The sequence below is a fragment of the Ambystoma mexicanum genome, chromosome 13, assembly GCF_040938575.1.
Source record: "Ambystoma mexicanum isolate Mex_15411 chromosome 13, UKY_AmexF1_1, whole genome shotgun sequence".
Taxonomy (NCBI): domain Eukaryota; kingdom Metazoa; phylum Chordata; class Amphibia; order Caudata; family Ambystomatidae; genus Ambystoma; species Ambystoma mexicanum.
The window spans coordinates 615668881-615682698 of NC_090938.1; the positions used below are offsets into that span (position 1 = coordinate 615668881).

A 13818-nucleotide genomic window follows, 5' to 3' on the forward strand; every position below is an offset into this window, starting at 1 on the left:
ATCCTAATAATTAGTATTTTATAACGCTCTACCCGTGCCTGATATATGAATGTTACACCTTACTTTGCATGTTTTTCAACTATGCCCAAAAGTGAATACCACAAACAATCCAACAGCCATTTTTATAACCACCATATAGTAAAATCCATGGGTGCTATTCAGGATGCTATTAAACTCTTTTTAAAATGTACTCACCGATGAGCAAAAAATGAATCAGAAAAAAGTGTAAGCATTCTTACAGAATGAAACTGAGGACAAACTAATAATATATGGACCCTTAACTCCGTGGCAAGTAGGAGTCGGGATAGGCTGTTAAGGATTGTAACAGACTAAATATTTATAGGCCACAGTGGGGCCAACATTACCATCAAGGGGCACAGAATCTGTTATTTAAATGCATACATTGCCACTGATCGGTATGAACATGCACCTGTGCCTAGGGTTTTTTCCTTTTCACTCTGGAGCCTCAAGTGTGGAGGCCACCCAAAAACATCAGCAACCATGCTGAAATCAAGACGACTGCCTCACCCCATCTACACAGAAACCGAGCAGGCTTTTTAGCACTTGATTCCTTGGAGGCAGGCTGGGCTCAGATGGATATTCTCTCTTTCAATAATGTTTTGTACATATTGCAGTTTTGGCGCAGGGAGCAAAGGCCCCAGTCAGCCTGAGGGGCAACTGCACCTTGCCCCCTTTCCAGCCTGACCCTGCTCTTAAGCCCCCTTATGTAATTGGGACCATATTTTTCTAAATCTCGTTTAGGTGAAAAATAATTCAGGGCTTAAGGCTTGACTTTTTAAGACAGTATGTGTAATTTTAAAAGTGGGTGAGAGATTTTTAAGGGTTGTGCCAAGTTGTAACCATTGTTTCTTCACCTTTAAACTGCAACTGTATCATTGAGTGTTTATCAGTAGCATCACTGTGTTGTGTTTAAAATGTGTTGTGGATGTCCCTTAGGAAACTTTTTGCTACTGTTATGCAGATATAATTTTGTGATTACTTACCCGATAGTTGTTGTTAAGTTGAAGACACATTATTCTTGTTACATAAATGCCAAATCTATTTTCCATTAAAGACTGTACAAATTCATTTATTTGATATATATTTTTAAATGATCTACACCGTATACAAGTGTTTACCTCTCCTAGAAGTTGAAGTCTTACGGCTCAGTCACATTTACCTGTGAGAGTTTGGTCAAACTTAGCGGAAATCCTGCAGGTCAATTACAAGTTGGCCTCTCTAGACCTGGTACTGAAAACACCTCATAACATCCACCAACAAAATGTTTCATATTCAGATTGTAGCCATTACAAAGAATTATTTCCACATACTGCGTTTTAACCAATCATCAGTATATTAATTTGTTTTGCTTTCTTGTACCTTCCTTTCCCAATGATTAAACAACAGCGAAACGATGGATCACTGGGACCAATCATTGCAGCATCTCAGCAAGTGGAGTGTCTACGAGTAGGACTGTGTACACTAAGAAGGCAGCACCAGTACAGTTTTGTTAACATTCTTTGACGCTATTCACAAAGATTAGGGATACACTGTAAAAGATAAAAGGCAACTTTAATGAAGGGAACATGTTTTGTTTTTCAAATAGCACCCTGGAGGTTGTAGAAACCAATCAAGTTGTTCAAAACCCAGGAAGAATCTAATGATCCAAGCCTGGGTTCTGAGAAAGCTACACCCTGCTTGCATCCTTGCTCCTCACGGACTTCATCGCCATCCGACCAACCGGTGCTTCCCCCCACAGTACCTGGTCCGCTTCCTCTCTAGCCCCACTCACCACCACATTCTCTGCCTCAAAAGTTTCCCTGGCCCACAGTGCCAACTGCGCTCGGGTATATTAACTTAGGCCCCGGACTGTTGCCACCTGGTGCAGCCCGTGGAACCAGTGACTATTGCTTGAAAGTACACTTTTAGTTTTCATGATGAAGTGCCCATGGGTATCTACAAAGGATGACATTCTACAGTGGGTGCTATACGCCCCATAACAGAATATGCCTTACTTACAACGATCAATCTCTTGCAGGCTCTTCAGGATGTATCTGGTTGGGTCTGCTGGTTTGACCTTCCGGTCTCTGTTCCACTGCTGCTCCATGATTTTGCGGTCTCTTTCACGTGCGTAGATTGGCTTCTGCTGGCGCCAGAAGTTGGTGCGGGTATCCAGATAAGAGAGGCCACTCATGATCAGGTCTTGGAGTTTAACTCCACCTCTCATGTTGCCTTTCACAAGTTCTGCAAAAACAGTGGAAATTTATAGTCAGCGAAGGCTTTGGATTCTGATCAGCTGAGCTAGAAAGTGCTTAAGTTAAGAGCAAAATAATATTGACTTTGAAATTTTGATTAAACAAGGGATGTATTCTCTTCACCGTACATTCACTTTGTCAAATGTACCTCTTCATACTTTTACTTCTTCTAAGATTCACTTCTTCATTACAGGGGAAGATCACCTAAACCCCCCCTTCTTTTCTTACCCATATTCGACCCCTAACCCCCCCCCATTGACCCCAGCCCTAACCTTACAGCTAACCTCACCATATCCATTGCAACCATGACAATGTGAAGATGAAGACGAGTAAAGGTAAGAAGAAGTAAATGCATGAAGAGGTAAATGTCTGATGAAGTGAATGCTTTGATCTTGACCATGACACCAATGTCTGTGTGTGATGCTAAACTGTGCACTTCAGGGCCATCCAAGGGCACAGCGTTTAAGGCTTCACAGTGTTGAACAAGCTTGGTGCAGGTCATTATAGATACTTTTTTCATCATTCTAATTTACTCCCACAAAATGCACTGCAAACTGAATGCGCCAACTGTTGCTGCGGAGGAGGACAAAAATAGGATGTAAAAGAAGAAATACCAAGCACCAAATGAATGTTCATCTTAAAAACTCTGCTCTTGTTCACATGAATGGAAGAAGCACTGCAGGGCCCCGACTCCAGAGCCCCATTACACCACCAACGAAGAAACAGAGTTCCTTACTTTGGGGAAAATGCAAAAACACATTCCCTCAAACACCGTCAGGTCAAATGCAGCCAGACAGGCTGTCGTTTATGGCAATTTGTCAGCAGGCAGACCGTACCTGAAACTTTCACTCTGCATCGTTGGGGTGTTCGATGGACATTACGGTAAAGCTTAAGCCCAAACACTGTACTCCTCTGGGATTGGTCTTTGGGCCTGTGCTGCCACAGGTGCTACGATAGACTATGAAACCAATGCATTTGTATTTTATTTATGTATTAGCGAAATGGGTGTCCTTTCGAACAGAAATGACTTACAAAGTAGACAGTACTAGGCTAAGGTGCCTTTACAAAAGAGCATTGTTTGTTTGAGTTATGTATACTGGTGGGGAAGGGGTAAGAGGGACAATATAAACCAAGTGCAAAGAGAGATGCCCTGAAATAACAGGGTATAACTAGGGGCACACACAAAAACTAACCAGTTCAATATTTGAGTTAGTCAAATATGCCATAAACAGTGTTCAAGAGAAAATACTTTTCAGTTATTCAATACTTAATGGATAATCAAGCATTTGTGTCACTTAAGGGTAAGTATCAGTCTGTTTTCCAGACACTTTTAATTTCAACAAAAAAATCACATATATATATATAGGATTCCAGAACTCTGGGAATGCTTATGTAAACATTTCATGCATTCATCTTGAAACAATTCAAAACATAAAAGTTTATATTCACAGATAAACAAGTTGCATCATTTCTCAACACTTTTTTGTATATGTGTATGTATATGGATCTCCAGGACAACAGACAGGTGGTGTTCTATACCCATCTGTCTATCTACTACGCGTTTCGGGCCAGTCTAGCCCTTCTTCAGGTAAAGGAATTTCCAAAATTAAATCATTCAATAGGGTATATTGTATTCCAAACTTTGACAAAACATTTTGGCAAAACAATGTTTTACATATTCATTAACAGTCATGAACAAATCAAAGAAATGCTGCTCTGTTCGTCAGCCTTTACTGGGAGCAAGCTTTTGGGCAAAATCTGCATTTTACGTTATCTTAGTATAGGCACTTTTATATGACTCCACTAAGACTGTATTATTATTATTATTATTATTATTATTTGATGGTCGTTGCTTGCTCTCATCTTAGACATAAGTTTAGATTACGCTTTTATCTCACCCATTTTACAGTTTAATAAACACCACTGAACTGTGATCACTTGTGTTTGTCTTGCTTTGATACCATGCCTTCCTTACAGTACCTAGCATGAAACAAAGTGGAATTCATGTGCTTGGGGTGAGTGACAATAATATCATAGATAGATTGAATTTTCTGATCAAAGAACAGGTAGAATTCATTAGGTGGCTAGTGATTGTGAGGGAGGGTAGCAGAGATAAGACAAGAAAATTGATACATATTTCATTATTTTGAAAAGCTCCTTTTGAGTAATTTCAGCAGGTGATCCTTTTCGGTAGAATTCCACTTCGCTATTAGAAATAGTGGAAAGGTAGGCTTTGAGCTGAAGACAATACACATCTTCTTTTTTATCTGGATGAAACATGGGATGCAATGCCTTTTGGGATTACATACTTTTTTCAAATAAGCTTAACAGAATCTACTGACCAAGGGGCAGAGAAGGGCAATGGTGAGGGGTTTTAGCAAGCTTAATAGGCGTGAGACCATTTGGCTGCCTGTAAAAGGCAATTGTTAAAATTGTTGGCCAAAGTAGTGTGATAAACCAGAGGGTGTCCCACTCGCTAGTGCCCATGGAGTTGGGGGTGAGACAGCCAATGGTGAGATGCGGTATTCCCCCCTTTTTTGTTCATCTACCCCATCATATTTTGTAGGATTTTACGAAGTGCCAAACCTCCTCCCCCCTTTTTTTTTTTTACACAAACACTGGGCTGAGGAAGAGAGTGACTGAGAGCAACCTGACTAAGTCTCACAACGTACTGGACATATCCCGTTAATCGGGTCAGGCAAAGTCAGGCACTTTATACTAAGTGCACACACCTGATACCAGTTAGCTCTCCTCACACGAATTAAAGGCAGCACCTAAAGACACACTGAGCAAGACGGAACACGAGTACGAGCAGCACTTCCTGGACAAAGGCACACCTACTGGAGCAGAGCAACAGACCAAGGGACAAGAGCAGCGGGCTGAAACCCCCAAGGGTTCCCTATTGGAGGTTGTTGCCTCCAACAGACCGCGAAAGACACGCAAAAGAAGGCCAGATCCCATAAGTGAAGATTGCTTTGTGTTTAAAGTACGCCAGCGACCCTCCCGGGTGAGCGGCAGACTGCGGGAGGCGAGGGCAAGCCTGTGGTACTAACCTTGACTTGTGAATTGGAAATAGCAAAATAAGAAAGAAGCGCACACAGCGGTGAGTTGGCAGGCGACCTGAGAGACTGGTGTGTGTTAAAGTGAATGAAGTAGCAACATTATATGACAAGTGTAGGCTGCAGGCTTGTGGATGAGACGAGAAGAAAGGAAGATCCATGAATAAACTTTGAAGTAAAAGGCAGATACAAGACCAGCGATACAAAGTAACGGAGTGGTCCGGTGAAAGGAAGTAGCCCATTTGAAAGTCTCTGTGAAAGGTACTTTGATTTAAGCTGTAAAGCGAATAAACAGTAAAAGTGAATTAAGCGAGACTAAACGTGAACTTTAAGTCAAAGTGGTCCTGAGGCGGTCTGTAAAGAGGTACACGCACATTCGAAAGTCTTCAACATCTGAAAGGGGTCCGAGCCCGATTGAGGGAGGCCCAAAATACAATAAGCTTGTGGAAGGGAGCCCCGTGCCTCCGGTAAGTTTGTGTTGAACTGTTACATGGGTACGGTCTGAGCCCGGCAAAGGGGGACCTTTGTGAACCTTACATTATGCTGTGAGGTCTGAGCCTGACAGAGGGGGGCCTATGTGATCTGTGTGCTGTAAGGTCTGAGCCCGGAAGAGGGGGACCTTTGTGAACTTTACGTTGTAATACCATTTCGAAATTTAAGAAAGAGACATTAACGAGGAAGGCCAGGCAGGCCTTAATCCACAGTTTGGAACTGTAGTGTCAGAAACCGAGATAGAGTGTGTCATCCTGCCTAAAAGGACAGCCTTACTCCGTGAGGTTTAACGTGAGGAGGAGAGCTAGTTCAACTACCTTTATTCTTTGAACACTGATTTTTCTTTTGCATACATTTCTCCTTTTTACACTTTTTGTACAAGAGATAGGGCAGGCATTAGGTTTTGTTAGCATAGGCCATTTTGATTTTACGGACTCCACTAGGACTGTTTTGTTTATCGTTTCATGGCCGAGATTACGCCCATTTTAGTTATAGGGCAACATAGGAGTTTCTCCAACCCCAGCATTTTCAATAAAGGATTTACAAATTGTATCCATTTTGTCAGTGTCATACTTGTGATACCATGCCTTCCCTACAGTAGTACTGCCATTGGAAATGCTGCAAAAGATTTAGCTAGTGTCCAGAAGATGTTGGATTCTTATCATAGGAAAGGGATATGCCTGTGAGTATTGGCGGGTTTACTTAGCATTTGGGAGAAAGCAATCATAGAAAAGAAGTCACATAGCGTTGAAATGGCGGAGAGAGTGTTTGCCTCACCAGACATTCAAATTACTTAGGATAATCAATTTTGTGAAAAAAGAAGCATAAATAAGTCACCATCCTGGCAAACATTTCTGCAAAATGAGAATCAGGTTGGCCACTTGGTAAACTAAGTGAAGGGCAATAGAATCAGAGGAAGAGAATCCCAGCTTCAATAGAAGTTTAGAAGTTCTTCACAGTTACGATATATTTGGTAAGGAAACTTTAGCGCATGTAATATGTGACTTAAAGAGGATGACTAAACCTCTTCCAGGTTTGCCTTCACAATCCAAATTGTTAATATGGAAGCTGATACAGAGTGTGAGGACCCGGGGTCCGTCATGTCTCCGTTATAAAAACTAGATTGTATAGCTCAGACATTAAAAGATCAGCAACTTGCATAGCTCTCTTGACCACAAAGCAAGCATTAGCCCATGCTGCGGAGAAAAGCATTAAAGGAATAGCTGCATGACTACAAATCACAGCACAAACAACAACACCGATAGGGGAAATGGCAAGCCCAGTGAGCACTTCCGGGGATGGCGATGAAGTGGTAAGTGCAAAACCCAACAGCGTTTCCCCGAAATCTCATGGTATCTAATTGGGTGAGACAGAACAGAACAGAGGAAGGCACATATTGTATGTGCGGATCACAGACAGGCACAGACAAGCTTGTCACTGACTATCTTCTAGTGCGACTATTATGCACCAGTTCCAATAGCCTGGCAACAAGAAGCCCTACGGGCCTACAATAGGATCAAAGACAATATATGGCCAAACTGCCGCCAGACCGAGCGACCCATAAGAAAGACAAATAAAACAAAGCAAAGTAAATTAAAATACGAGTGTGAACAAAGTAAAAAAGTTAAAACTAGCACAGACTGGATGAAGGACCCTCCGCACAAGTGGTGAACAGCTTCACCCAGTAATGGAGCCTGGTGATTTCCGCAGTCTGGGCTGATGTCTTGGTCCAAAAGCGAAGAGGCAGAAGTCTTCGAGGACCTAGCTGCTATCCTCCTGCCCCTCAGCCGGTTCTTATGGGAAGAATGTATGGCCCCTACTTAGGTCTCAGGCACTAGCTAGAGTTATTTATTTGTACTGATGGCCTTGCTACTCGCACCAGAGTCTTGGCTTTGAGCACAGTTTCTTTAGTTTGACTGGTTGCCTTGCTACTCCTACACAAGTCTGTACCATATCGCCAAGCTAGCCTTTGCTTTCAATACTTAAGGAATTTTGGCACGTGCTTTTCTACCAGTCTACGAACCCAGGACAGCAGACCTCTTCACCTAGCATGTTCTCTACTGCTGGCTTCTCCAAAGCTCTGGCTCCACTAGTTTTCACATATTCCCTTCTCTATCCAGCTCCCAATCTTGCACTCCTGGCTTGGTCGGAACATGATTAAGTCACCTTCTCTTATCTTTTCTTCTTCTGGTCTTAACCATTTGGCCCTCTCTGGTTGGTAAATGCACCTTCTCATCTCCGGCTTCTCCAATTTAAACTCTCCCCAACCTGTGACGATTGTCTCCAAGGACGGCTCCACTATCATCTACAATGCCAGGTGGTTTCTGATTCTTTTATACACAAATTGATAGAGTGATTCACAAAGTAATGATTGATTTGTAGGTCCGGTTTCCTACTGGCTTCATGTCTTGTGATTGGCTCTTACTGTGAAAAACATGAGGGCTTTTCCCACTTTGATCCACAGTTAAATGGATACTTCAGAGGAGAATACCAAAAGGGGAGACGTGATATTTATTCTTTTTGTAAAATCCACCATTCAGCCCCCTTTTCCGCCTGCAAAAGGTATTGGAGTTCAATCTCAAACTCCACCTCTCCCGTTCTAAGAAATACTGGGACGGTTAAGAACAGACAAAAAGAAAGAAAGATTCCTCATAGGAAAAGTAGGGCTTTAACTTTCTATGTGAATCAACCATATTGTCCCGTTAATGAGATCAGGCAGGGTCAGGCAATCCCTTCTAACTACAGATATCTGATGGCCCTTTCCCTTCCGCACAGGGATAAAAGGAAGGAGGAGCACAATACGAGGAAGGCAGAACTCACGACGAGAGAGCTAACTCAGCATGGCAGTTCAAGAGGAGTAGAAAGCCCCCGCAAACCGAGAGGGTGACAATGAGAGAAGTGACCTTGCCCATACCAAGCCACGCCCATGAAACCTCCACAGAAGGAATGGTGAGACCGCAAATAATAGCCAGCATGTGTTGCAGCAGATGTCAACGGTACACAAGGCCCTCCTCTGCTGATAAGCAAGACAATGGGAGACGCTGGCCAATGTGGCCCCGGCCTTGACTCCAGAGACAAGAAAAGGCTGAGTGGTTCATCATAGCCGGTGAGTCGAGTAGAGAGCCGATAAGAAACCGAACTGTGTTTGAACAAAAGTAGCAAAATGGCTAATTGAAGAAAGTACAAAAAAACTGTTGTTTTGATACAAGAGAGGAAAACCAGCTACAGAGGACTCAGACACCACGTGGGTGGTCACTTGAGAAACTTTGGGCGATTACCCTAAAGTTGAAACTACCGTTAACTGAAGACTTCGGGAACGGCGTGAGAAGAGGGTCAAAGTGGTCATACGGGGTCTAGTAAAATCCTCTGTACAGTCCAAAGTCTTTGACCGACAAATGAAGGTGAAGTGAAGGGAAGTGAATCCTGCATCATAAGAACTGTTTAAGGAACTATGTGAATTGCAAAGGTTGGCAAGAGTGAACCCGACAGAGGGATGTCCACAGTGAACTGTTTAAAAAGACTAAGATTCGTGAATGACACAGTGTTGAAAGCTGTAGTGAAGCTGACAGAGGGAGGCTGACATTAGAGAGGGTTCTGAGCCTTGAAGAGGGGGACCCAGGGATGAAGAAGCATCTCTCTAAAGACAAGTAGAAAATAACTTTTTATTTTTTATATATTTTTTATTTTAATTTTATGATGGTTTGGTTTTGTTTCCAAAACCTTTCATCTTAGCATAAAAATGAAATCATTACTTCAAGTCAACAATTCCTTCCCAAAATTTCACAAGCGTGCAAATGTCTTTTTTGTTATCACCCAGAAGAATTTTTTCCTATCTCTCTTCAGGCGATAGTTGAGTTGAAGTTTTCATATAAAAAGTTCTATAAATAGATATTTTTTCTGTGAAGGCTGGGCATTGCATAAAAATATGTTCTAGTGTTTCCACAATAGACTTTTCTTTGCAAAAACGACAAAAGTTCAAATCGCTTGGTATTAATTTCCTCCTAGCCATAAGTTCTCTTGTCGGGAGGATATTTAAAGTCTTAAGTAGGTGTCCCTTATGTGTCTGTCTGGAAACAGAGTCAAATATTTTGGTAAAATATTGACCGATCTGTTATCGGAAATACAATTTAAGGTTGCCTGATATTTAGACTTTTGTTTAATTGTTTAAATCCAATCGTTGCGGATTAATTTCTTCTTAGCTTTTTGAGGTATTCTTAATAACATATCCTTCGAGATGTCAGCTTCAAGTTGGATTGTTTCGATATGCTGTTTCCATATTTCAAATACGGTTGCATTGGAGTTAGTAAATTCTGTGTTGAATATCCGTAGAGGTGGAATTTTTTGCTGTGAAGTTATTTTTCTGAAAAGATCTAATTTCTTCCATGTTATGACTGATGCATTGATTGTAGGGCTAACTCAAATCTTATACTTGCTATAGGTAGCGAGTTTGGGAGGGACAGAACATTTCTCCAGAAGATCCCTTCCAATTTATACCAAATGTCCAGATTTAAATTCAACTTTGTCTGACCTCCATATGTCAACATGGCTGTTACCTTTCGAAGATAGAAGGTGACGATTGGTTTCATCGAAAATTTCCCATATTTCCAATGCAAAATTTGGGCTTGTCTTGAAAGAGAGAGGGCCTTGTTTCTTAGCTGTATCATCCGTTCATTTTCTGTTGAGGTTTGATTTATCCAGATTCCTAGATATTTAACAGACTTCACCTGCATGAGTTTTTTTTTTATACATGAATAGTGCTTTGTTGTTTTCCTTGTTCAGTTTTTTAGTTGTCAAATTCATTATTTTAGTTTTCTGTACGTTGACTTTCAATTTATTCAATTCCTTATAAGTTTCAAGGATTGCCAAGGCCGTTTGTAATCCTCTCCTGTTTTGCGAGAGTAAGACAATGTCATCTGCATAGGTTATACAGGATAACGGTATCGCATTTAATCTCGGAGGGTTTGTTTCAGGTACTTGTATTCTTTTTTCGAAGTCAGATGTAAAAAGATTAAAAAGTGTCGCTGCCAAAGGGCAGCCCTGCTTTAGGCTATTCCAGGTGGATATAGAATCTGTCATCATACCTGACTTGGACATCCTTACTCTTATAGATGTATTAGAGTAGAGTTGTTTGATAGGTTCTACTATATTCACGGGACAACCCCAAGTTTGTAACTTTTCCCATAGTAGTTTTCTGTTCACAAGATGGAACGCCTGTTGTAAATCGATGAAAATAGCCAGTAGGATTGTTTTGGTTCTGATTGCTTCTTGCTTTAAAAGATTTAGCAAAAAGAGGTTGATATTAGTGCCTATGTATTTTACAAACCCAGTTTGTCTCGTCGCATTGATGTCTGCTTCTTTTGCCCATGATTGTAATTGTTCTAGCAATATTGTTACAAATATCTTTCCTAATGGGTCCAACAGGGCAATCTGTCTGTAATTACAGCGGTTCTTTGGATCACCCTGTTTGAATATCGGTATCAAGACTGCTAATTTCCAAGAGCGTGGGATCTTATTGGTTTTGGAAATGAGTTTGAACAGTTCCTTGCAATTATTTTTCCAGATTTCGGGATCTTTCTTAATTATCTGGTTGGAGAGACCATCTGGTCCGGGCGCTCTTGAGGGATTGAGCTTTATGATGGCGTTTTCAATATCTCGTGATTCCTATTCGAAGTTCCAGGATGTTATAGGTGGTTCCTTTATTGTCAGAATCGAATTTTCGGAGGACTGATATAAGTCAGTTATATGCTTAGTCCAAGCGTCCTCAGAGACATCAGTTAGCATCTTCTGAAGAGTTACGGTTGGATTCAACAAGTTCCAAAGGTTTCAAGTGTTCCTGTTGTTTAAGGCATTTAGCATCGCTACTGCATCATTCTGAGCTTGTGTTGCTCTGTTGCTTTTTCTCCAATTTCGGTATCTTTGTTTGAGTTGTTTGATCATGACTTGATCAATTGGTGATTTTTTTCTTTAGTTGCTTGATAGATCTTCGTAACTCCAGTTTTTTCCTCCTTATGTCCTCATTGTAGGCGTGTCTATGTACTTTGCCAGTGACTTGAGACGGCATGGTCATAGCTTTGTATGGTTGCAAGAGCCAAGTATAGTTCCATTTCTTTTTATCCTCAAGTTCATTCGAAACAAAGAGTTCTGGAAGTTTTTCTAAAGCATGTTGTAGAATTCTTAATCTGGTCGACCTGTTAAGCATTAATTCTAGAAGTAGTATTTTATCATTTAATCGATTGTCCATTGTCCATTCAATCATCAGGATCTCGTGATCACTTTTAGCTGTTTTAATGTTTCTTGTTTTCTTTATTTTGGAATGAAGGTCGGCTGACATATATATGTAGTCCATTGTGGCTGTTGAGTTAGAGTGCTCTCGACGCCATTTCTTTACTCCATATCCGGGCTCTTGGTGATAACATGTGTTGCTCTAGCTCCAGTCCTTTCTTATCATAGATATGGATGTTTAAATCGCCACATAGAATAAAGTTTAAGCCTGGATACAGTACTTCCATTTTGTCGATTGCTGAGCATACCAGGTCTATGTATTTTTGATATGCTATGGCAGTTGGGTTCCAGTAAAGGTTTATTACTGCAACGGTTTCTATTGATGAATGCTCTTTAAAAGGGGGTACTGCCAGCTTGTTCAATCTTCTTTGCCTAAGAATAGAAAGTTGAATTCTCTCCTGAATGTTCTGAGATTCTATTAGTTCTAGGTTTATGCCTATTTTAAATAGAGTAAGTAGACCGTCCGAATGGCGTCCTCTCGCATTTTTCCTTGCTGGATTCATGATAGTGATGTATCCATTGCATATAGACTGCTCGCAAATCCATGATTCCTGAATAGAGATGATATCATAGTCATTTGGTTGGTTTAATAGATGCCCATTTCCACACGTAGTCCACGTGCATAAAGATATTGTTTCTTTTTTATTTCGCGTTAGTGGTTAATAATCTTGCGACTGATCTAGATCTCTCCAAAAGAAATGCTTAGTGTATTCTGTTCTCGATCTATATCTATATTGTTTGTCATTAGCTTTGTTTGTCCGTTCTTGTCTTGAATTCTGCGAGTTATGGCTTTGTTCAGGGTTTCTAGCTTCCGGTTCTCTAAATGGGACTTGACTCGGGTTGTAATGGAGACGGGACTTGTTGGAATCTTCGTAAGCCTCTTTAGGCATGTCACCTGCCTGTACTGTGAATCCCAAGCCGCAAAGATCTTGCATGTTCTGGAGGATCAGCTGTTGGATATCTCTGGTTCAAAGATTGATTCTGATTCCATCTAATCTTGCATCATCTACAAATTCAACTGTACATATGTCTTTTGATCAGATATTTGCCAAATTCGGAATGACCTCAAATAGGCGGCGTAGATTTGCCCCATTTAGTATCAGGTCATCTTTTCTGTTTTGTGTCCGAGTGATCAACAAGGAAAAGTTTATTGGTTGACGCAGTGTACACGGATTGATACATTTTGGTACATGCAAAATGCGGCTTGGAGTAGAAGAAGTTGAATTCTTCGTCATAGTGGAATCGCTAATTTAGGATACACTAAGGTTGTTCTAAAAAATCTGTGAACTAAATGCGGAGATGGAGATCTCTTCACAGGTCAGTTCCATTAATGAAATTCTGGACGGTTGAGATTCTTCATATTGATCCAGCGTCCGAAGGTTGGATTTGCGCCTCTTGTGAAGGCTCTATGTTGTCATCCAAATGCTGTGAAAGTTCCAAGAGCGTCAGTCATCGATAATGATGGCACTTTGGGTCGAGTCATAAATTTCATTGATTGCAACACTTGTTCATTCTTTGTGCATACTTTGATCGGACATATAATTTCTTTAATGTTACGTGGGGGTTTTGGAGTAGTAAGATTTCTTAGAAACGCTCGCGAACCACTTTGTCTTCCTTTAGATTTTTTTTAAGTCTTTCTTTGCAATCTCAATTTCCTCTTTGTTCTATTGGTTGAATATTTGAAAGTTCTTCTGCACGACCTGGATAACTGGTTGTATGGATTTTCTACT

General features: G+C 41.0%; 1 protein-coding gene across 1 annotated transcript in view; it reads right to left on the reverse strand.

The window, feature by feature from the left end:
* Positions 1-13818, reverse strand: part of ODAD4 (outer dynein arm docking complex subunit 4) — a 300717-nt gene that overhangs the window by 190421 nt on the left and 96478 nt on the right. The window contains exon 6 of the mRNA XM_069634493.1: positions 2020-2244. Coding sequence (XP_069490594.1) covers positions 2020-2244 — 225 coding nt within the window. The remainder of the gene's footprint in view (positions 1-2019; positions 2245-13818) is intronic.